Below are 23,508 nucleotides of genomic sequence, written 5' to 3'. Positions count from 1 at the left end.
TCAGCAAAATTTTTAAACCCTTATATCTCCTTACGCCTTTGTCAAAACCATACGATACTATACATTATTTTGATCAGCGTTTCAACCTCTACACATTACAGACAACAAATGACTAAATTTCACCAATTTCCTTTTTGTATATGCACTGCTGACGTCAGCAAAAAATCTAAAGCAACCTATATTTCCATTGTTCTTCTGCGCCTTAGTAGATTTTTCCACGGGCTTTATCGACTAGTCTATATAATAATACGGAGCTTCTGTCTGTGACTTTTGCGAAGTGGATAAAATTTCTTTGATAAAGTCTATAAAACATCGCCTATAAATTTGTTCTGTAAATTAGCAAACTTTGACGTTAAAGCAATATTGACGTCAAAAGAAAGTATATTAAGATTAGTGAAGCCAATGCATTGCACTTTTAAAATTAAGGCTTAATAACTTGGAAACGGGTGGAAATAACTGACGTCATCTCCTGCGTGGGTAACTAGGGACTACCTGGGACCAAGTTGGGTAAGTTTTCCAAACCTGGGTCACCAAATCCGTTTCGGAATAGACGGGTAAATGACGTCATAAAAAAACCTTTATACCCTAATATCTCTGCATCCGTTTGTCTCAAGTACACGATCCTATACATTTTCTTGATCAGCGTTTCAAGATCTATACGATGAAGGCAATAGGTACACAAATTTCTTGAAAATAAATTTTTGGGTTTGACAGGCCATTGCTGACGTCAACAAAATTTTTAACACCTTATATCTCCTTAGGCTTTTGTCGAATACATATGATCCTATACATTATTGGGATCAGCGTTTTAACCTTTACACGTTATAGGGAACGAATAAACTAAACTTGGCCATTTTTTTTTGTACCTGCACTGTTGACGTCAGCAAAAAATCTAAAACAACCTATTTTTCCATTGTCCTTCTGCCTAAGTGGATTTCTCCACGGGCTTTATCGACTAGTTGATATCATAATTTTGTACCTGTAAAAGACTATGGAATACAAACTTTGTCAATATATCATAGTTACAGAAACAAAATAGAAAATACTAACAAAAGTTCTAAATGGCACTAGTTGACTGCTCTGTAACTGTGTTTTTTTGTGGATTTCACAGTAAGGTTTTAAACCTATTTAAAATTTTTCATATGCCAAAATTCAATGAGTAAACTTAATGAGGGTACGAACGCTATTTGGAGGATTACTTTAATGTTTTCCATTTTGTTTCTGTAACCCCTACATAGTGATTGGAATGTATACTTTTTAACAGGTTTTAAATGCGAATATCTTGAAAAGGAAAAGAACAGCCCCATAAGTTTAGACTTTTTAAGTAGACAACACATGTGATCCAATTTGTTAAGTCAAATTAATCTAATTTAAAAAATGTCATCATTTTGTTTTAACTTGTCAAATCTAATCTGTTGAATTCGAGATTTCACATGTTGCACTTATTCAACTTTTTAACAGTGTCGACCAATCATTTTATATAATTGTATCAAAAATTTGCAACCCGTTGCTTTTAGTAATAAATTTCAAATTTGTCATGTTAAATTAAAAAAAGATAATCCAATTTGAAATCATGGAACGGTACGTTTAAATATGACAAACTCAATTTAACAAATTGGAATGTGTTTCGCCTACTTCAACCTAATTTATCACCCCAGATCCCCTTGTTTTTTTAGAGGTGTAAACAATTTTATGCAAAATCGGTGGTCGTATAAGACATGCGCTCCCCCGCTCAGATGATAAATTTTGCAGCATGAGACGCAAGAAAAGATCACTTTTGATATTATTGTCCTCTAAAAAACCACTATATGTATTTTTATTGTTTTTCATAAGACAAGAAGTAATATTTATTTCACAATTTCACAATGATGAAAAAGAAGTCTCAAAGTAACAGTATGTCACATATAGCAAGCCCAGATCTATAGTTGCTATTTGTTAAAAAAAGTTTCGCTATCCATTCCAAAATCTTTTGTTTTGTTTTTAATATTTCTTAATAACTTCTTCAGATACAGCTATATTTTTGTGAAATTCCTCTCTCCATCTATCTTCACTTTCAACAACCATTCTATCACAAGCAAAAACATGCTTTAGACGGGCTAAGGTGAGTCGTAGACATGAACGATAGCGGTATATGAGACCAATTTGAAGCTTCCGATGGCGTCACAAAATTGTGCTGACAAAAGCAAAATTTATTGCTGGCATTTTCTTTCCTTTATGTCGTACAATAAGTGGGCCAAATTTGATTTAATTTGAAAAACCTGTCAAAAGTTATGGAGGGGGGGGAGGGGAGTTGGGGCGGAATCTGCACCCATTGCACTTACAATTATAGTAATAACCCCTGTCTAATTAAATTACGACACTTCATGTAAACAGGCTTTTTGCATATCGGACGCATTTTTCGTCAGACCTATCAATAAGCGCAGCACCTATGAGAGACAAAAAAACTGGGAACGAGGCTGGCGGCAAGGATGCGCGAAATATTAATGTGAGGAATATGTACAACAGGCGCGATCCACGTTCTCCACGAGCTAATAGTTATTATATAGTCTTGTAGAAAGAATTTCTTTGTCCACCATTAGGAAAGAAACTTTGTAGAAATCTTTGTAGAAATCACACAAATCTTCATACAGATCTGTATTCGCCTTAACTCGCAATATCGAAGATTTTTTTAACTTCCGGGTTCTCTGCGAGGAGAAATTGTTTCATTTACAGATCTTATTCGTCTAGTATTTTTTGCAACTTTTAATAATTTTCTAACTTTTATTTTTTAACAAGTAATTTTGTTTTTTAACTTATTTTTATTTTTAAGCAAGGGATTCTCATCGCGTTAAATCTTTAAAGTGATTTTAAAAGAATTTAGCTCTCTGTCTAAGTCAAGTTATTTTTAACACTTGGTGCTTAAAAACCCCTGCCGCTTAAATATTTCCAATAATGTGAAAAAGTACTGAACTTTGAAGTAGACCTTAAAGGCGAGTAATATGGGGGAAAAATCATTAAATATGCTACAATTTTAAAATTTCATTCTCCGTTATTATTGTAACTTTAAATCATAGCTAACTTAAGGTGCACACACTTATTTTCTCTGTACAACAATTTTACGGAAAAAACGATAAGGCTATAAATTGTTAAACAAAAAAAACAAAATTTTCTTCTTTTCTCTTAAAAACAACCTAGGAAATATCTTTTAACGTAGAGTTTCTTTACAGAAACGATTAACAGATATAGCTTTCAAAAATTTGTTATAAACTGTAAAATTCTGGGCTCAACAAGTTAAAAAGTTAAAAACACTTAGCCAAATCTTTTACTTCTTATAAAAAGAAGTGTATAAACAATACTACTGAAAAAATCAAACATTAAAATTACAGATTCTGCACATAATAGTAAAGAATTTGCGTGCGTATCTTACAGAGGGAAACCATCGTATCATATGTTTGGAAAAACACGTTTAATCATTGGTTACCCTTGAAAATATGCTGTATGTTTTTGAACAATGACGATAGTTGCTTAGTTTCCTTTCATACCTGGAGTTATCAGCAACTTCCCCAAGGACATCACACCCAGTATGTGTGGTTTAAAAGCCAGAGACATATGAAGGCGATTGATTTTTGTTTTTGTTTCCAACGGACACATGACGTTATTAGAACGTTTGATTTTAGTTGTTTTTTTTAGTCGCAACGTTCGAAACCAAAAAATCACTTTATTAAATGGTTATTGTACAACGTTTTTGGTTTGAGCATTAAAAACGTTTTTATGACGCTTCTTTTATTGCAACGTTTTTTGCCCAAACATAAATTGGATGTTTTTTAAAACGGTGTTAGAATAACGTTTTGTAAATACTGTTTAAATAACGTATTTTTACCGTTATTAGTGGGACGTTTTTAAAACGGTATTTTTGTAACGTTATTTACACGAACTCGAATTAAACATTTTAAAAACTTTGTTTGAAAAACGCTATTTGCAGGTCTTCAAACTGCACTAACACAATGCATAACTACAAACATGTAGGAAATTATTAATTAACTGCTTGTACATCATTTTTTGTAATCTTTGTTTGTATTCATGTTGACCTGGTGTAATGATATTTAGCGTATCAGTATAAGTTTTGATGTTTCTTCATTCATTTATTCATTGGTTGGTTTTGGCATTTTGATCAATTTGACCCATTTCATGTTAAATTCAATTTGTCCATGGCTACTTATATTACTTGATGGGCAAGCTACAGAGAAGAAAGAAGAATTGCTTGCTTATTAATTCAAGCTTTCTCATTTTTTTAAAAAAACGTTACAATTTTTGTTATAGCCTTCGTAAATAAGCTATTAACTTTATTTTTTCTATTTACTTTGCACTGATGTTTTCGTTAAGTAAACCGAAAAAATAGTTCTCTAAAGGTCCTTGGTGTTGCATTTTAGAGTACTGAAATAGGTAAATAGGCGATAGTGTTTCAGAACCCATCAGGGGGAGGAGGGGGGGAGCTTACTGCGCCCCCTAAACCCCGAGCTGTCTCTTTACGCATTTTTTTCGCTTTGCCCAAATTTCCGCCTGAGCGAAAAAAATATATCGCCCCTTTAATTAATACGCTACTTAAACGTTTAAAGAGAACGTAATTTAAACGTGCGAAAAAAGTGATTTTTGAATTAAACGAATAAAATAATGTTTTTAGACGTTTATAATTTCTAACAAGGACACATTTAATAGGTATCTTATTGCTAGAAATTATAATACCTTAGTTTCCCAGAACCTTCTTTAAAAAACAAACTGAAAACAAGTCAGATAGCTTAAAGTGGCCTGGATACCATCATCAACTTCGTGGCATCCAGGCTCTGCGATGTCTCTATTATGTCATCAGGCGATATTAAAGATTCCGCTTCATGTGGCGCAAATCAAAAAGTATGTTTTTCTCCACTTTTAAAGTTTAAAATGCGTTCTCAAACGGAGATGTTATTAAGCTAAGTGGACACGAGAGACATTCTCGTGCGTGCTATCTCCCATCTCCCATAACATGCGCATTTTAATGCTTCTCGTGACGTCACCTCTCATTTGCTGCGTAATGATTCAGAGCTGTTATGCATTCACCACATCTTGATTTATGGCCTCTTTTGTGATTTTATTTTTGTAGTATACTTCATTACTATCTCAAAACGTCGAATTTGTTTTGTAAAAATCGATTAAAATTGTCTTTTCCTCGTCAGAATGGCTTCTTTTCGACCGATACGAAAGCCAATATCTGCCATTTAATGTTGCGCAGTAGAAATAGATTTCTACTGCACAATAATTACAATTCTACTTTGCAGTAAAACTGTGGCTACTGCGCAGTAGACGAGTTTTCACTGTGCAGTAGTCAACGTTCTACTGCACAGTAAAACTCAGCCTACTGCCCAGCAATAATGAAAGAACAATAGTAAGTCAACTGCGCAGTAGTGGCATTTTTACTTCGCAGTAGAAATATGTCTACTGCGCAGTAGATATATTTTTTTTCGTGCTGTTATTTTTATCATGGCTTCCTTTATGACGATATCTTAAAATTGATTTTTAACATTATAAAAAGGAATTGAGCTTGAGAACGCTACATCGAGTTTCAAACTTTCGATTTTAAATATTCTTATATTCTTCTTGATATATACTTGCGTTTCAAAAATCTTGTCAACCATTATAGAATGCCAGAAAAATTGTCTAAAAATATAATTCAAAGCCTCATATTATACTGCGCAATAGTTCAAGTTCTACTGCGCAGTAGTCAATGTCCTACTGCGGAGTGGACCGAATTCTACTGCACAGTAAATCTGGGACTACTGCGCAGCATAACTATGACTACTGCGCAGTAGAATTGCTTTTACTGCGCAGTATTGATTTATTTCTGCTGCTCAACAATAGTGGCAGATATGGGCCACCGTAATCCGACATTTTTTCTCATCTTCTCTCTTCACTTAATGTTCAACTTCTTAAGAGAAGCAATGTTTACAATTTCTCGTATATTCATTGGCCAGTTACACTATGCCTCAAATAATTTTGTCCAAGTGACATGTAGGGGACACGAGTAGGACTTGCTAAGCAACAATATCTTTCATCAATTTTTGTCCCTGGAGTCCGGGCACAAAATAAATTCATATCCATATTGTGCCGAACTTGTGGAGCAAAACTTTTGCTCCATTGTGGTGAAAAGTAGATATGGTACACAACGAGCAACTCTTGTCATAAAATGTTCCTGGTGTTATAAAGGACTGTGTTGCGTTTATTAGTCTAAAAAACCCATTTCATTATTTTTCACAGCTTAGAGCGCAGGTTTTCTTATTATGCGGACGTGAGGAAAAGCGATAAGTTGTAAATGAAGCAAAATTACTAAAGCTGCACTTCAAATACCTAATTTAGTTCACGGCGCTTTGATAAATTATTCTGTTACTCGCCTGATGAACTTATCTAGCTTGTGCTGTTTTATTGCCTTCATTGCGAAAATTGTTAAAATCCTTCAGTTTCTATTTTATATTTATCCTTGCGATAATCTGAGTTTAAATTGACGCGCTACATTTTTATTATGCGTTAAGAACCAACTCCAATTAACGAACCTCGTGAACGCGACTTAACGTTTAATGGATACCAAGCTTTACAGTAACAAGCACAGGGTTTTAATCGTCCAATAAAATCAAAAACTTTTTCATGAAAGTCCTATTTTTTTATCAATCATATTTAAAAACGAAAGAAAATATAATTGATTTTGGCGGGAAAAGGCGGACGGTGAAAAAGATCAATTTTATTGCGACTTTAATTTCTCAAATGTTGAAAAACCTTTTTTGGCTAGAATTGAATTTGGTAGATTTTATTTCGGTGCGTCAATATTTTTCCCACTCCATAACAGCCGAAAATAGTTGAAGAGGATATATTATAGAGCTTTAAATAGTGGTGAGCAAGTCTTTTTGTTCAAGATATTCACATTTAAAGAATCTCAGACTTAATTATGCAGCATAAATTATGATGTCATATTTGAGTAACCAAATTTTGACATTTTCTGTTTTCAGTAGTTTTAAACCTGTTAAATGATGTACATTTAAACTTTATCAATGCATAGATATTTTAAAGTTAAATTTATTAATATAAATTTTCTAGCCAAAATGACATTTGTTAGGTCTTTCCAGGTCTCCTAAATTTTTTTAAATGACCCAATAACTTGGGATCTGCAACTTGGTTTGCAATAAAACATTTTGGGTGAGCTTGTATAGGTCCTATACGTTTACTCGAGAATTTTATGACAAACCAATCCTAAGCAGATCCCAAGTTGTGAGGTCATCAGACTTGTTAACCAACTTTATAGGCTCTATCATATATGTCCAACATGATAATATAACTCAGGGTTCCCTTTAAAAAATAATTATATTTGTTTGAGTGAGTGAGTGAGTGAGTGAGTGAAGCTATTCGTGCTCAACACAAGGTTTTTTTCTTTAATGACCATGCAAGCAAAGAACAATAGAATTAACCAATCAACAAGCAGAGTCAGTATTCTGACCGTAGAAAAATCTTTTAAGACCCAGCGTAATTTGTCCCACCTTAACTATTCCGATTTCTTAGTGGTAAGAAAAATTATGCTGGGTCTCCTGTCTATCCCACCCTTCTCACAGAAAAATTGCAGATGCAGTGGAAACAAGAGTCGCTAATTAAACCGAATAAAAATCATCGCTGCAGCACAACAAAAATGTCTAAGGTAGTTGTAGTATGAAACATAACATATGAACATATGTATAAGGTGGAAAATTATATTATACTGTGAGTCGGCACCCTCTTTTATATATATATATATATATTTATATATATACCTTACATTTCCTAAAAGTTCAGTTTTAATTTGGATAATATAAAAGTTATTTTCACATCAAACCTAAGTAAGAATTTCTGATTCGTCCGTATGTCCTGATGACACTGATAGGTTCTTTTCAGGCGGTGTGATTGTGACTGCAGTGTTAGCATGGTTTATAACATATGAACTGACACTGCCCAAAAATGTTCTTCTTAACAAATTCAAACCTCTGGATCCCATAACAATTCCGGCAGCATTACGTTTTTCGGCAAGGTCACATATTCCTGCTCCAGGGCCATGAACACTGCTCGTAAGCAATGTTTCGCTTTTTATCCCAGAATCTTTAGCCTTCTTTTCGTATTTCTCAATCAATTTCTTTGATTTCTGCAAGCTTGCTTTCATTTCTTCCTTAAATTTATCTGAATCATCAACCAAACCAACACTTAACACACCATACTTTTCAGCTGTCGGTTGAGGTGCTTGATGAAAATGGACAATACCAAGTTGATCATCTTGTCGATGTAAATGTTGAAGGTACCAATCAAAAGCTCTTTCGCTGTGAGGCGAGTCATCAACTGGAAGCAAAATTAATCTTGGGTCTTTTGACATTTTCTCTACACAAACTAAAACCAATACCAAAATTCTACATAACACAAGAGCAAGCTAGCTTTTATGTGATTTCTGCACACAGGAAAACGAGGACGTTCCATTTTCGTGCAGTTTGGCACAATGTGGTATGTGGTCAAACGCACATAGGTTTTCGAAGTTTAAAACCTTTCACGGACACACCGGACACACCGCCCGCCTAATTAAAGAGGCCTTTGTTTACCGACGGTGTGGTTACCACTACCAAGTGTCTATAAATCTCATGAGCCTGTTTCCTGACCCTCATCCTTGTACCCAGGGTTTGTTACCTGATGTCAAGCCGCTAGCGCTTTACCTGACCGCTAACGTATTGCACGTTCACGACATACGGGAAAAAATGGGACCCGGGATCTAGGACTTCGGGGGTGGGGTATTACTCGGGAACTGGACGCAGGGCAAATTTTTGAGTCGGGGCCAGAATTCGGCATAATAGGAACATGTGCGCCGGACATTCTTTCTTCTTCTTAACACTTTATAACAACATATCTGTGAAATGTAATTTATTTTTATTTTATGTCCTTATTCTATGTCGCGTCGCCTTACATAAACTCTTGGGAAAACATCGAGAGCGGATAAATGTTAGGAAGTCTTTCTGGCGCACACTTTGTTGGTAATTACGCAAAAATTAAAATTTATGTGCGAAAAAATTTCTCTTGATATTAGTTTAGTCAACAATTAGTTCTCCTGTGAGGTGCACGTTTTCTTTTCTTTCTTTTTTCTTTATTTCAAACATTCCAAGATTTCTTTTGATGCAATATATAATTAAGAAATTAAATGACGAACTGAAACGATGATTGTCAACCTCGTCCCCAGGGCTTGTTAGGCTTTATACAGTTGGACGGCCTGGTCTGAAAACTTGCTTTTGATTGTAAGATTTTCGTAACCTCGTACCCAGGGTATTTTTTTTTAAGTATCCGGGAAATCGATTCTCACTGTGTAGTGATGAAAACGATCGTGAATTAAAATATAAGTAGGTTGTTCAGGTGAAATTTATGCGCCGTACGACTTTCTAGCAGCCGTATGCAAGTTTTCTAAATTTCTATACGGTTTCAACGAGGGGTCGCGCAACTCCTAACTTCAAGCCATTCTCTAGTTATTTTTAGCTTCGTAACAGATTGTATAGCCCTTTTTATTGCGTTTGTCGGCTAATTTCGCAAAAAAACGCGGCACAAAGACATGTTTCAAATTGATGAAAAAAAAAAGTACAAATTATCTGACAGGGTGTAATTTGCAGCTGAAACGATATTTTATATTAAAGAAAATGTATAAACACTATAAGTTGTTATCTATATAACTTAGACAAACACTCTTAAAGCGTACAAATTATTCGACAGAGTAAAAATATGCAGACCAGATGAAAATGAACAACTGCATCTTTAAGCACCTAAATATATAAAAAAGAACACAGAATATTAGGCTACCATAAGTGCTAAATGTTTTAACAGAACAATATATACCACATGTTATGAGTTGAAAAAACAACAATCCTCAAAGGAAGAAGATTGTCATCAAAAAGTTCCACGGTTAGAAGGAGTTACATTACCACAAAAAATTTGTCCCTCAAATCTCTAATTTAACAACTATACTTTATTCAAAGATGAGATAATAACATCTTCCTTCTTATTGGAAAAGTCCAAACTGCCTGTTCTGAATCATACAATGCATTATACAAGGTGTGTTTAGGATTTAAACATCGTTTCACTACACTTAGGATTTTTCTCCTTTACACCAAAATACGCATAACATGTAAAAATTCATTTAAGCTAGCAAAACTTCTGCACTATGTGATAATATCTCCATGATAAATTTTTCAGTTCATTAACAGATATTCCAAGTACATTATATATCTTATATAATAATAGGGAGAGTGTGTCTGTGTGTCTGTAACAGGCAAAGTGGATGTGTTCATTTTCCTTTAATATCGCCGAAAAATTTATGTCTCAGATGTTAAACTTTCTGACGTTACGGCTCATACGTGCGCGCACCTGTCCTATACGGCATTGCACGTTTTTCAATACTCCATGAGATTTCAAAGTCTGTTCCGTCGTCTTTTAATCTCCAAATTAATTTCGACAATTCGGTTTCGTTTCTGTATTTCTCGTGTCGAAAGGCCTTTTTGTGGTTGTTAAACCTTTCTTTAAATTCGCCTTCGCATAAGCCATAGTAAAATTCCTTTTTGTCTACGTATTTGACTTCCGCTTTGTAGATGATGCATGCAGCTAAACAGACACCATTCAGTGGACACTGCGACTTTTCCCGGCAATTGCAAGGTCGTTGTTTTTGTCTTTCTTCGGAAGTGAGAACTTTTTTATTATGTCCTTTTATGATGTTTCGGATGTTTGTGCTACATGAATAGATAAATCATATAAATCAAATAAATCAAAGTAGATAAATCAACTGCAACCCCACCTGTTAACCCGAACCTTGCAAGCTTCAAAAGCGATCGCCTACCTACGCCCTATCGCATGCCCGAATTACGTGAGGTACGGGAAGAACCGCGTAGCTCCGTTGACAGACAACTTCCTGACGAAAAATAGCCATCCTCTTAGCTAACTTCAGGCCTGGAAATTTGTAAGAGAATTTATTTTCTGCATTCTCGTTTTCTCTATGTTTAAAGCCAAATGCAGCGTATTGCTATTTGAAAACTACTCGTGAGACTCTACGTTAATCAGAATTCGAATGGCGAATCGAATTTGGATTTGAATCTGGATAGGAAAGTAAAGAACATTCTTTTCCCTTTCCAGGCATTCCGTAACCTTCAATAAGATTGTTGGTGAAAGCAATTCCGTTCAGCCTAAAATAACAGCATCTTAGTTTGAAACAACATTGCCCACACTCTTGTCCAATTATAAACTTGAGAATACATATAATGCTGAGGAATTTAGTCTCTTTTACCAATGCTTACCCAACAAAACATTTCAACCAAAGTCTGAAAAGTGCTCGGGTGGGAAACACAGCAAATTAAGGATAACAGGCATGGCAGCAGCCAATGCAGCTGGCGAGAAGCCTTCAATGTTTGTTATTGGTAAATCGAAAAACCCTCGATATTTTAAGAGCGTAAGTTCTCTGCCTTGCAGATATAGGTCCCAACAGAATATTTGATGGAAAGCTCCTTGTTCGAATAATTGGTTCTAGAGATCGATCGAAATTCCAAAGAGAAAATCAAAAAATTACCTTGATAATTCACAGTTTTTTCCGCCTACTCAACCATTGATAATCTCATCAACGTAAACCTTATTTTCATACCACCAAATACAACACCAGTTTCCCAACCTATGAACCAAGGAGTCATTAAGTGTCTGAAAGCTCCATACCGCTGTTGTTTGGTAAAGCTCATATGATTCAACGTCTGGATAAAGGAAAGGATTTGCCGAAAATTTCAATACTTAGTGTAAGGCAGCTACTTGTTTCTTCATGGGAGGATGTATCAAAAGAAACGGTTATTAATTGCTTTAGGAAGGCAAAAGGATCAAATGGATGCTATTGAAGATAATTATGACTCCTTTAGAGATTTGAAAGAAGACCTAACCGAGTTACAAGAAAGGGATCCTAACTTGTTACCTGAAGGGATAACAGCTAGGGAATTTGTTGACATTGACTTTTAGGTTATAGCAGCAGATAACCCAGTCACAGGTGAAGAAATTATCCAATCTGTAATAGACGTAAACGACAAAGAGGGGAAGAATGGCAATGACGAAATTAAAGGGTATGAAAAACCCATTAGAAAGGAAGATTGATGCTGCAATAGAAACATTTAACAGCAACAACATGCACTCTTTATTACAACGGTTAGAATCCTTTTTAAATAAGGATAAAATATCTGATAAAAAGCAAAGTAGCATTTTGATTTTTTTCAAATGATTAAAACATGCAGCGTGAGAATAGTTATAATTGATTCTTCTGATTAATAGTCCATCCCTGAACAGGCTTAACAATTTAAATAATTTTGCTAATGTGTGCAAGATATTGACAAACTTTACTTATCTTGGCTATTTTCATTAGTCCCGTGAAATGCGACATAACAAGCGTCGACTGTATTTTGTTTTAAAGCAGCCCCTGCTACAATACCAAAATGTCAAGAAATTAGGCATTTGGCAGTAATAGTAATGCACCACAACAGGATTTCCTGAGACTGAAACAAGATAAAAATTCATACTCATGCTAAATTAGCCATACTGACTCCTGAAAAGAAAAGTTTCCAAAAACATGACATTTGGGAAGGGTATAATTATGTGGTTTCACATCCCCAAAGGGCCATGCAAGAGTGGTTTTGTTGAGTTCAGAAAAGTGCTGAAGTAGTTAGAAGAAAGCTGCAACCTTTTTCAAAAATGGCACAAAACCACACTTACCTGCCTTTACGTATCCTAAATTAGCTATACCACATTACTGTAAGTTCATTAAACACAACGAAAAAACATAGGGCTAGGCGTGTAAAAAAAATAACAAAGTCCCAGCCCGGGGGTACCCTTCCCTTCAAATACTAGACACACTTCGAATTGTAGCTTATATGTCTGTTGTAGAGACTTAATCAAATACTACACGCTTTTTTTTATAAAAACAGTGTGTTTCCGTTTCAGCCTTACTATTCTTAACATTTTAACAAATCTCAATTTTAACCCTTTCCAAGCATCGATATTCTTATAGAATATATTCTTTTTTTTAAAAAAGCGTGTAGCCATTTTCAACTTGTGGACCTTTCAAGATTAGAAAAAGTATAATTTAGGCCGTTGATATGCAGCGTTATGTACTTCAGAGTAGGGGTGAAAAAATTCAATTTAAAGGCTAAAATACACGGTAAGTTTAAATGGACCGTTTAAATGTAATATAAAAAATATAAAAGAGAAATAGCTATTTTGCATTTTGCGTACAATAAAAAATTTGAGAAGCGCTCTTTAAGTTTCTTTATTTCATCCTGCATAATCCTTTTCACTTGGCTTTCTATCTTACTAATACCAGGGCAATAATAATAAGCAACCCAACTTCCTACTGGAGGAGAAGTTAGAATGCATACAAGCACAGGAAAACAAGTTCTATTTCTTGCTTTCTTTTTCCTGAAAAATTGGCTTTTAACTCATGTATCTTTATTAAGGAGTAAAAAAAGTCTACAAAGCTCCATTGGGACATGACAACTAGTACTTCATTCCTGCAAACATCAAAAGCATTTTTTGAAGGTGTCCATATTCCAAAATAAACACGATGTCTTGTTATGACTGTTGAAAACTCTAAACAGGATTGCATCTTAAATTTCAAAAGCACAAGTCATTTTTTGTTGCTAAACATAACATGCAAACAATACGTTTAATATTGAAATGTAACTATTTTGTTCATCACTAACACACTGCTGGCAGCGAGCGGGATTCGATCCGCGGTCCCCAGAGCTGGGAGCGCAGACGAACCCACTAAAGTACGTGCGACATTATGTTAGTGATGAACTCAGATAATTTATCCGGAGGGTGTGTATATATAATTCACCTATGAATACTTTTAATGTTTCGGCAAATTTTAAATGTTTTGGTAAAATTCGAATATTATTCAAATGTTTTTGTAAAGTTAAAGTGCTCTGCAAAAGTTCCGACGCTTAGTTGCACGCTTCCTTCCTTGGTGTTGAAGTACAGTCGTCGTAACGGAGTCATAGAAAAAGAGAAAGCGTTAGACACTCACTTTTAAAGTAAGCGAAAACACCACGATGCTAACACAAAAAATGTTTATAACTACTTCAAAAGCAAATATAAGAATGAAATATCAAAAGGTGAAGGGTTTTTCGAAATGGAAGGATGAAATAAATAAAAATGTTTTGGAATGGATACTCCATAAAAGATCGAGACACCTACGAATGACAACTAATCTCGTTAAAAGCAAAAAAAAAATGAAACGTAAACAGCAATAAAAAAAAATATATTCCTTTTGAATTTCCTGTTGAAACTCGTTGCACGAAATACAAATCTAGCTTCGGTAAATTACAGATTACTTAAAACATAACAAACGACCGTTGCAGCTTGGCACTAGCAAAACCAGCTGAACATAAAATAATATTCAAAATGATCAATTTGTAAAAATAACAGGTATTCATACCTTGTGCAACAGATTAGTCTGTTATAACACTCAAAAAATAGTAATTCTCGTATCATTGCACTAGACTGGTATTCTGCCGTGCTTCACTAATCTCGGTAGTAAAAACGGCGACAAAAAAAGAAAACTCATTTTAAAGTTCTTCCGGCTATAGCTGTAGAACAATAAACTATCCCTACGACGAAAAACAACAGTAATTAGCATGACACCGCTCACCTAATTGATAGGTTAATATTGTATACCAGGTTCATCGCTTAAAAAATCAATTTTAATACCATACTAGAACTATAATTGCCATGAATAAAACGAGTGTCTGCATATGGTTGCTAAGACAACTATATTACGTTGCCTAGACAACGGTTAAACAAATATGAAAAATACTATCCCACTGAAATCTACGGAACATAAAAAGGTTCTTGTTTCTGCGTGATTACCAGCCCAAGATTATGACACTAATTTAAAGCCCGTTGTTGATTTTCGTAGTGGTGTGAAGGAATTTTTCAAACTTTGCATTAAAAGTTTAAGAATAAATGTGTTGTTCTGAAAATGCTTAGATAAATGAGAAGCTAACCCAAAAGTGAGTTAAACAGGTTCCGTGAGAGTTTGTTTTCAATCAACGGCATTTAGTTTGGGATTCTTTAAATGCCATATAGTAGACAGCGTTTAATCAGAATTGAATAACATCAAAATGGATCAAGCTGTTATTTCCGGTGGATTATGTTATCGTGGGAAAGTCTATCAAAGCAAATAAGTGTAGATTCCTTTAAATACTGCGCACTGACACTGCTGGTGGATGGCACTGGTGATGATAAAATCCAGTGCCTCAGGGCTCGCCAACCTACGAGCAGGGTGCAGCTAAATTCAAGGGGAAATAGAACTTAAAAACTGACTCTTCGCAATCCTTTCGAACTCACTGACGACATGGCGATCAAAACTCTGGCCATAAAACTTAAAAATTGATTGAGAATTGATATTAAGTGAAAATTTTATATAGAGTGAAAGGAAATGTTACAGCAAAAAACGTTTGTGATATCGATTTTTTTTTATTTCATTTCCCCTCCTAAACGTTATTCTAGGAATAATAAACCCCTCTTACCTCCTTTTACTTATAGACTTTTAGAGGAGCCATCGAGTAATAAAAGACGGGTGTTATGTTAGAAGGAATACTTTATTCAGGTCTGCATTGCTTTTCTCCCTATTCTCGAATTAGCATAAGGTCAAGTAGCTTTAAAAAATGAAAAATATTTTAAAATCAGCTTTTTTTTGCCACCAGTTCTAATTACCACATTCTTCTTATATTTATTCTAAAGAATATTTTTTCGTTTGTTGTTGCGTCTGCGTTTACTTGCGTTTTCTGGTTCACACTACCAAAATTATGCTGCAAACATAGACGCAAACGCCAAAATATCAAAACTTTTTTAATCTTGCGTTGAGCTTATGCTTGCGTTTATATTTGCGTTATAGGTGTTCACACATTCTTTTTCCTGCGTTTGTGTTAACCAGGCTTTACAGTTTTATTGTTTTTTCGCATCAATATTTTTACCATTATCTTAAACCGCAATAATCTTTAATTGAAAGATTTGATGGCAAGTAAATAATAAGGATAAAAGAGGTTTTTATTATATGGGTTTTAATACCATGGCAGGTTTATTATTAAATTAATATTAGCAAAAGGAAGCTGTCGCGCATGGTTATATAGGCGATAGCTATCTTTTGCTAATATAAGTTCACTTACATGATAATGTTGTAAAGATAAAGTAATGCATGTATTATTGTAAAGAAAAAGAAAATGGACGGAGGCAAAAAAACTTGACGGACAACAAATTAATTACTATAGAGGGGAAATTAACCTAAAAAATTATTTTTTTGATAGCTTGTAGAATAATTGTAATTTTTGCAATTTTTTGTTTCTCTTTTAGAAGTAAGAAAATGCAGGTCGAGTGAGTTTTATGGCATAAAATGTCTTCAAAAAGTTATTACCGCAAGGAGAAAAGGATTAAACACATCTCAAAAGAATGAAAAAAACAATGGGGTTTTTTAACCCTATTTGGTATGGGGGAGGCATAAAGTGCCCGCGGCATTTTTGAAGTCTAATAACTTTTTAAATACTGGATGAAATTACCTGAAATTTTGTGACTTTTCCTAACTTTTATTGGACTTACGGAAAATGAAAAAAAATATTTCAAAAAATTGTCCTGTCATTGCCACATTGTCCTTTTTGAGAGGTGGTCGTATCAACGTTTTTATTGTAGTGCTAAAAATAAATGCTTTCTAAACTAACCAGTTGTATGAATATGAGATTATGTATGTGATAGTGACAAAAAGTCATCATACAATATTACCATGCATACTCTGTGATATGCAGACCGAAATATTGGTAATTTACAGACCAGAATGTTTGTAATTTCCAATTTCTCGATTTTTATTGTCATATGATAGCGTCATAGGTCATTTTGTCCCATGTCAATCCAAATTGTCTTTATTGAATAGCTACCGACTTAAGTTCTAATAGATATACCAAGTTTTATTCCATGACAGCTACTAACACTAACGTTCTCATATAAAGATCAAAAAAATTCTTGAAGATTTGAATTCTGGTCGATTTCCATTTTCTCCTTAGAGAAATCCTTTGTTTTTATACCACCTGTTAATGTTTCTAAAAATAAATCTCACATTCTTATATTACTTTTTTAATGACTAGTACTGTAAATAGTTTTAAAAAAGATAAAAAAAGAGAATTTCCAAGAAAGACATATTTTCTTCAACCATTGTCACATTATAACGTCATCACTTCCATGATGACATGTCAACCTAAATGTTTTGTCACTAATCAAGTCACAACATATTGATGCTTCTTCGTCCTAAGGTGGGAAATTTCATGATTACTGAGGACAAAGGCAAAAACTAACATTATCGTAAATATCATTTTGAGCATCCAAAGATAACTAAAAATGACAGAAAGGTTGCCTACATATATTGGATATCCATGAATTATTCGATCATTAGCACTATCTTTGTTTTTAACTCAGGTTTTCTAATAAACTAGACTTCTTACTTTGTGAAATAGCTAGCTAGCTATACTTTTCGTAATTTTTATTGCATATAAAGCCAGTCAAAGCAACAGCAGTGACTTTTGAATCTATTTGTGGTATGAAAAACAATATTAAAGCGAGGTACATACGGTAAAGACTCGATTAAGCTTACGTCAAAGCTTCATCTCTCAGATCTGGCTTGCATTTGAGTTCTTCCCAATAAACGGTGACCAGTTTTATTTGTAAATATGATAACCACGATAAAGTCCAGTGAATTCGATTTTGTAAAGCATTTCATAGCTTAATGGGTCTTGAACGAAGAGCTAAAGGATTGCGTGTTTCTCGGATTCTCATCATGAAAAAAGCTTCAGTTTTTTTCCAATCGATGGAAAACTCACCTGATACTGAATTTTCTGCAATAAGGGTTGGTGCAGTAATTTCATGAGACGAAATGGTCTATCTTTGCGTAGAAAAAACTCGATTTGTCAAAAAGATCCCAAATGGTTATTTCCAAGCTTGTTGCATACGTGTTACACATTCGAAGACTACGTTTGCAAAATAACTACAGTTTTGATAGTATCTACATTATGGATGAGACTCCAGTCTGGTCCGACATGATTTTTTCATATACGGTCGAGAAAACTGGATCGAAAAGTGTTACCATGAAATCAACTGGTCACGAAAAAGTCGCGTAACCGTTTGTTTAACCGCTCAAGCAGGTGGGAAGAAGATGAAGCCAGTTATTGTGTTCGAAGAAAGAATTCCGTGGGAAATGTGTTGTTGTATCATCACCAAATGGTTGAATGAATTCTGAATTAACGAGTCAGTTTCTCCTTTTCTAGGCACCTACTGGCATGGGATACATATTCGTGTCATATAGAAGGTTTTGCAACAACCTCTCTGAAGAATGAGAAGATAGATCCTGTTTTGATTCCAGGTGGTTGTACCCGTTATATCCAGGCACCAGATGTATCGTGGAACAAACCCTTCAATCAACATTGTGCCGAGTTCTGACGAGAACGACACAATGCAAGCGGCTTCGGAGGAGTTACTCGTCCATGAGGATGAAGAAAGTGACGAGGATGATTGTGATGTCGATATTTTGTAATTCGTTATTATTCGTTATTATTGCTTAAAGAATAAAAAACACGTTCAAATTTATTTGTCGCAAAATTATTTTCTGAAAACATTTTCAGATATTTGTTATTCAAAAAGTATATACCCCAACTGAGAATAATTTGATAAGCGCCCCCTCGAATAAACGCCGCCCTCGATTAAGCCCCCGCCCCATAAAGGTCGAAAAGTTATATAAACGCCGAGGCGCTTAATCAAGTCTTTAAGGTAATATTTTTTAACAAATACAGCTTCCTATGTTGACTCCTTGTCAATAGAAAATTTATCATTTACCTGAAATTTAATATATTTTACATTTATTTTACCGCCGTAAAGATTACTGTAGGAAAATTTTTATTTTTATAGAAAATAAAAAAAGTAGCAAATTCATTTCAACAAAAGCGGTTCAAAAAATGTGTATAAATTCTTGCACCTTGACTTTTTAAGTGGTCCGTTCATTACACTCCATTGTTCGAAAAATGTGGGTATAAAGTTTATATAATCGGTTCGTAGCCCCTTTAAACGAGTTAAAGGGCTACGAAAGCATATTTTAACATGGAGTCAAAAAAAATGCTGCCACATTTTTTTCATTACTATCTGTTTGTTCCGAACTTATTGCCCCCGGAACTTAAAAATAAGATGTTAAAGAAAGGACTGTGCTGAACAAGAGTACATCAATTTACTTAGTTCCCAGTACTTTTGTCACTTAAACTTGCTTTGTCTTTTAGTGTTTTTTCTTTATTGCGATAAAACAAAAACAAAATCAGAAAAAAATATATATACCATAAAAAAAACTACATTTATTTAAATTTTAAATGGTATTTTTTACTTTCGTGAATATAAAATAAAAACTTAAAAAAATAGGATAGTCACAAACATAAAAAATATGACACATGTAATAATGAATCGAAGACAACGTGAAAAGGGCTTCTTAAAAAAGACGCACGCACAACTTTTTATGTTACGTTTGAAATGCACTTATTTACTTATTTATTTATGTAAGAGGTATTTACACGTGATAAATGCAATCTTACTTAAAAGCGCATTTTCATTAGGTCTGGAGAAAAATCGTTAACATTAATTATTGGGGGTTTCTTACTAAACAAAAATCCTATTCGTACTGTTTCATTCTTATTTGGGTGTCTCCAATAGGCACACTGAAAAATCAGTTAAAGGCATTCTGTAGCTCACTCATTTTGGCGTCCCCGATAGAAGGACTGGTATATGGGTTAAACGCATTCATTCGCTCCTTCATTCTGGCATCTTCGATAGAAGGACTGGAGAATCGGCTAAACGCATTCTGTCGCTCATTCATTCTGGCGTCTCTGATAGAAGGACTGGAAAATAGGCTAAATGTATTCTGTCGCTCATCCATTCTGTTATCTCCGATAGAAGGACTGGAAAATCGGTTAAACGCATTCTGTTGTTCCTTCATTCTGGCGTCTGCGATAAAAGGACTGGAGAATTAGCTAAACACATTTTTCGGTCCATCATTTTGGCGTCACCGACGTCATATTTGCTACCGGCATATTCATGATGTTCCTATTCATCTTCATCAACATCATTACCAGTTGATGCATGCCCAAACTCAAGCAGAACTGCAATGGGTATTATTTTGAAAAATTGCATTGTGACTTTCTTTCTCGAAACCACCCTTTCAACCGAAAGGTAAATGTTGCGTGCATTTATTACTTCAATCGACCATATACTTTACGCTTGAACAATTTGATTAAAAGATTAACCGGTTGACATCATGGAGGGTGTAATAATGGTATAGAATACTAAAATAATTAACGCAATAATGTATTAGTTAAATAGTTTGTGGAGGGGATTACTGATTAGATTTGCGAGCATTCATCTAAACACCAAAATTTGTTTGAACAATGAATAACCTGTTCCCACCAACCTCATTCTCAGGCCTGCTCGGATAGTTTACAGGAATTAGCCATGGCACCGACTGATCATCGTCGCAATCTGATTGGGTATAAAAAATAGTACTTTTGTTCGACGCCGCAATATTCCCCGCGAGTTATATGGTGGGAACACAAACTAAAGTTTAAAAATGGCGGAGCAGAATTAACAAACGCAATAAAGTACATTTTTAAATGCCAGAAAAAGGTGAAACATGGAAAATAACCGAAAGTAGTTGGTAATAAATGAATAAATATATATAGCCGAATAAATACATTCAGAATGTAGCGCACTAAAAATGGAACAAAAAAGAACTAAAATATGTAGCTAGCTAGATAGATTTACAGTCAATAAAATATGCAAATATATATAATATATATATGTTAAAACTAGGTAAATGAAAATAGAAAAATTGAAAAGGAATGGGAAGGGAATAGATCATCTATTCTATACAAATAATAGACATTTATTAAACAATGTCATACATCAGAGCTATTGATCAATGAACAGAGGGTTAGCTAGCCACATGTCACGACAGAATTAAAAAGGAATATGAAAAACAATAAAGACTGTAATTCTGAAATAAGTCCTATATATGCTTTTTGTTTTGCCATCTTGGATTCACAGTTTTCGCGTAAAGCGTAAGCTACATAGCCAAAAACCATAGCAAAGGAAAAATCTCCTCTGATCAACATAAAAACACATAAGCCAGCTACAAATTAGATAGATTTTTTTTTAGATAGATATATATATTCCGTTGTTGTATAAATGTTACAGGTTTTAATTTCTTTAAATATTTACAAAAAATGGCTGGAGCAAAAAGAAGGCACAAGTTGCCTTATCACAAAGCCCCGTTTTTAAACAAAAAAGAGAGAGAGAGAGTTAGAATAATATTAAAATAGATATCAAATATAGTAAACAAATATGTTAACCATACAAAAGTCTATATACGAGGGTGTATCTAAGAATATTTATAATTGTCTATAAGTTCTGTCGTTAATAATTTCGTTTTTGTATTTTTCTTAAAAATATTAAGAGTTTCGTTTATCTTAATTGTATCAGATAAAAAAGGTATTCCAAAGGTATGATCCCCTATGTCTAATTGAAAATGTGCTAGATTTTAATAAAATTGTTGGTACTTCATAATTATGTTTTGAAAATCTGGGATTATATTTATGTTGTATTGGACTAAATTGGGTAGTTAACAATTTTGGTGTTACGTTTCTTTTTATGTTATACATAAAAAGTAAAACGTGATGTATATTTAATTGATAGACGTTCAAAGCCCTAATTTGAAGAAATAGGTGTTCCATTGGTGCATGTCTGTTTAAACCAAAAATTATGACGCGTATCACGCGAACACAAATGCAACTTACGCACGAGTTTTATGTAGCCTTTATGTCTGCCAATGGTTTTAAGAATATTACGGCCGACCGAGAAAAATGACATAACGTTCAAATCTCCACATATTGTGAGGATTTTCAGTGTCAGTGGCAGGGCTATTAGTAAGTATGAGTTAAAAATTTATTTCCGTAAGAAGTCAGTAATGTGTATTTTTAATTTCCCCGAAAAAATGCTGTGCACGCTATAGGGAGGTGATTTTCAATGGAAATTTTCTCACGATTTCGGTTTGCCGGTTCCAGAAAAAATGTGCGACTATAAAAATAGCCATTTACACAATGAAAGTGGAGCTCTCTAGCGCACTCACCGTTTTTTGAGTCAAACCCTAATTTCAAGGGTCTAGCGCAGCACTGTTTCCTCGATATATTGATCCTCTGCGCAAAGGGTCAATACCGCGGGCAATTACCGCAGCACTCTCGTACGACCACAATGTTGTCACCCTGGTTGGGGTCACAGCATAAAATAAAATGTCCAGTGCGTTAGAAAGTTTTCCATCATATAATAAAGCAATGACTTCTTACTTGAGAAGCATGATTAGCAGTCTCTATGAGGCTGTATCTACACCAGTGGCAGCAACACGTGATGCACTCGCAGAGAGACTGCAGAGTGTGCGTGAAACTGCTTCTTTATTATACCACAAGGCTAAGGAGAGGCTTGGTTACGGTCAAGCCTTGAAAGCCACCGTTGAAGACGCTGCTGTGGAAGAAGTGGATCACATCGAGATTGTTAAGCTGTGCAAAGAGTGGGGTGCGACGGACTTTGATTGGGCTATTAATAATGCAGCTAAAAATGGTCACACCAACGTTGTTGTATTGCTGCGTGGTTTTGATGTCATTCATGATGAATTGCTGCGACATCATCACAAGCGCAATTTTTATGCAAAAATATGGAATGAGGTACTGCCAGTGGCGTGGCATCCGGATCGATTTTGGAATTGGTGTGTAGATGAGGAAGAAAAGCGCGAGATCTCTAAATTATGGAAGTCTTGTCCAGTATTTTGATCCTGGTTGAGGTTTAAAAATCTATAATAAAGAGATGCCTTTCCTATCTGCAGAACAATTTGATGCCTTGAAATCAGAACACGAGAGCATTATGAAGTGGCGTGATGTTCCCACTGGAATCATCTTCAAAATTGAGTATGTTGAAGACATCAAGACCAAAAAAGGTGATGCAACTGTCATCGCCTTGATCGATTGCGATGGTGAATGATTTCGAGCATGGGCAACGAGTGTGCTGAGAGAAGCTTTGATAGGTCGATCAGGTCAGATGTTCATCAAATCACTGGGAAAGAAACAATCTACGAAGAATCCTGGTCAATTTTACTATGATTACGACCTTGTGGAAGTGGAAGACTCTGAAAACGGTTCGTATGATGACAATCCAAGCATCCGAAATGACTTTGGTGGAGCACCTTACAGCGGTATAGCAACCAAGACAAAAGTAGTGAGGACCCTTCAAAATAAACCATGAGCACACTGAAAATTTTGCGAGAGACTGCAAAGGAGAGAGGTCTTCGTGGCTATTCAACGATGAACCGAGAGCAACTGGAGCAAC

The 23,508-nt window shown here is 34.7% G+C and overlaps 2 protein-coding genes across 2 annotated transcripts in view; one reads left to right on the top strand and one right to left on the bottom strand.

Annotated features, from left to right (window-relative positions):
• The first annotated feature begins 6,503 nt into the window (after positions 1-6,503).
• Positions 6,504-23,508, top strand: part of LOC130646240 (iron-sulfur cluster assembly scaffold protein IscU-like) — a 49,651-nt gene continuing 32,646 nt past the window's right edge. The window contains exon 1 of the mRNA XM_057452414.1: positions 6,504-6,507. The gene's annotated coding sequence lies outside the window, so the exon portion shown is untranslated. The remainder of the gene's footprint in view (positions 6,508-23,508) is intronic.
• Positions 7,644-8,605, bottom strand: LOC130646239 (universal stress protein Sll1388-like). Its single transcript, XM_057452413.1, has one exon. The coding sequence runs from the start codon at positions 8,390-8,392 to the stop codon at positions 7,865-7,867; it is 528 nt and encodes a 175-aa protein (XP_057308396.1). The 5' UTR covers positions 8,393-8,605; the 3' UTR covers positions 7,644-7,864.

The sequence above is a fragment of the Hydractinia symbiolongicarpus genome, chromosome 5 (genome assembly GCF_029227915.1).
Source record: "Hydractinia symbiolongicarpus strain clone_291-10 chromosome 5, HSymV2.1, whole genome shotgun sequence".
In the NCBI taxonomy this organism is placed as follows: Eukaryota; Metazoa; Cnidaria; class Hydrozoa; order Anthoathecata; family Hydractiniidae; genus Hydractinia; species Hydractinia symbiolongicarpus.
The sequence above is the reverse complement of the archived record's forward strand: the minus strand, read 5'-3'. Positions and strand labels throughout refer to the sequence as shown.

Bases quoted from the DNA above. Each gene is read 5' to 3' on its own strand.
- LOC130646239 (XM_057452413.1), bottom strand. From the start codon at position 8,392: ATGTCAAAAGACCCAAGATTAATTTTGCTTCCAGTTGATGACTCGCCT.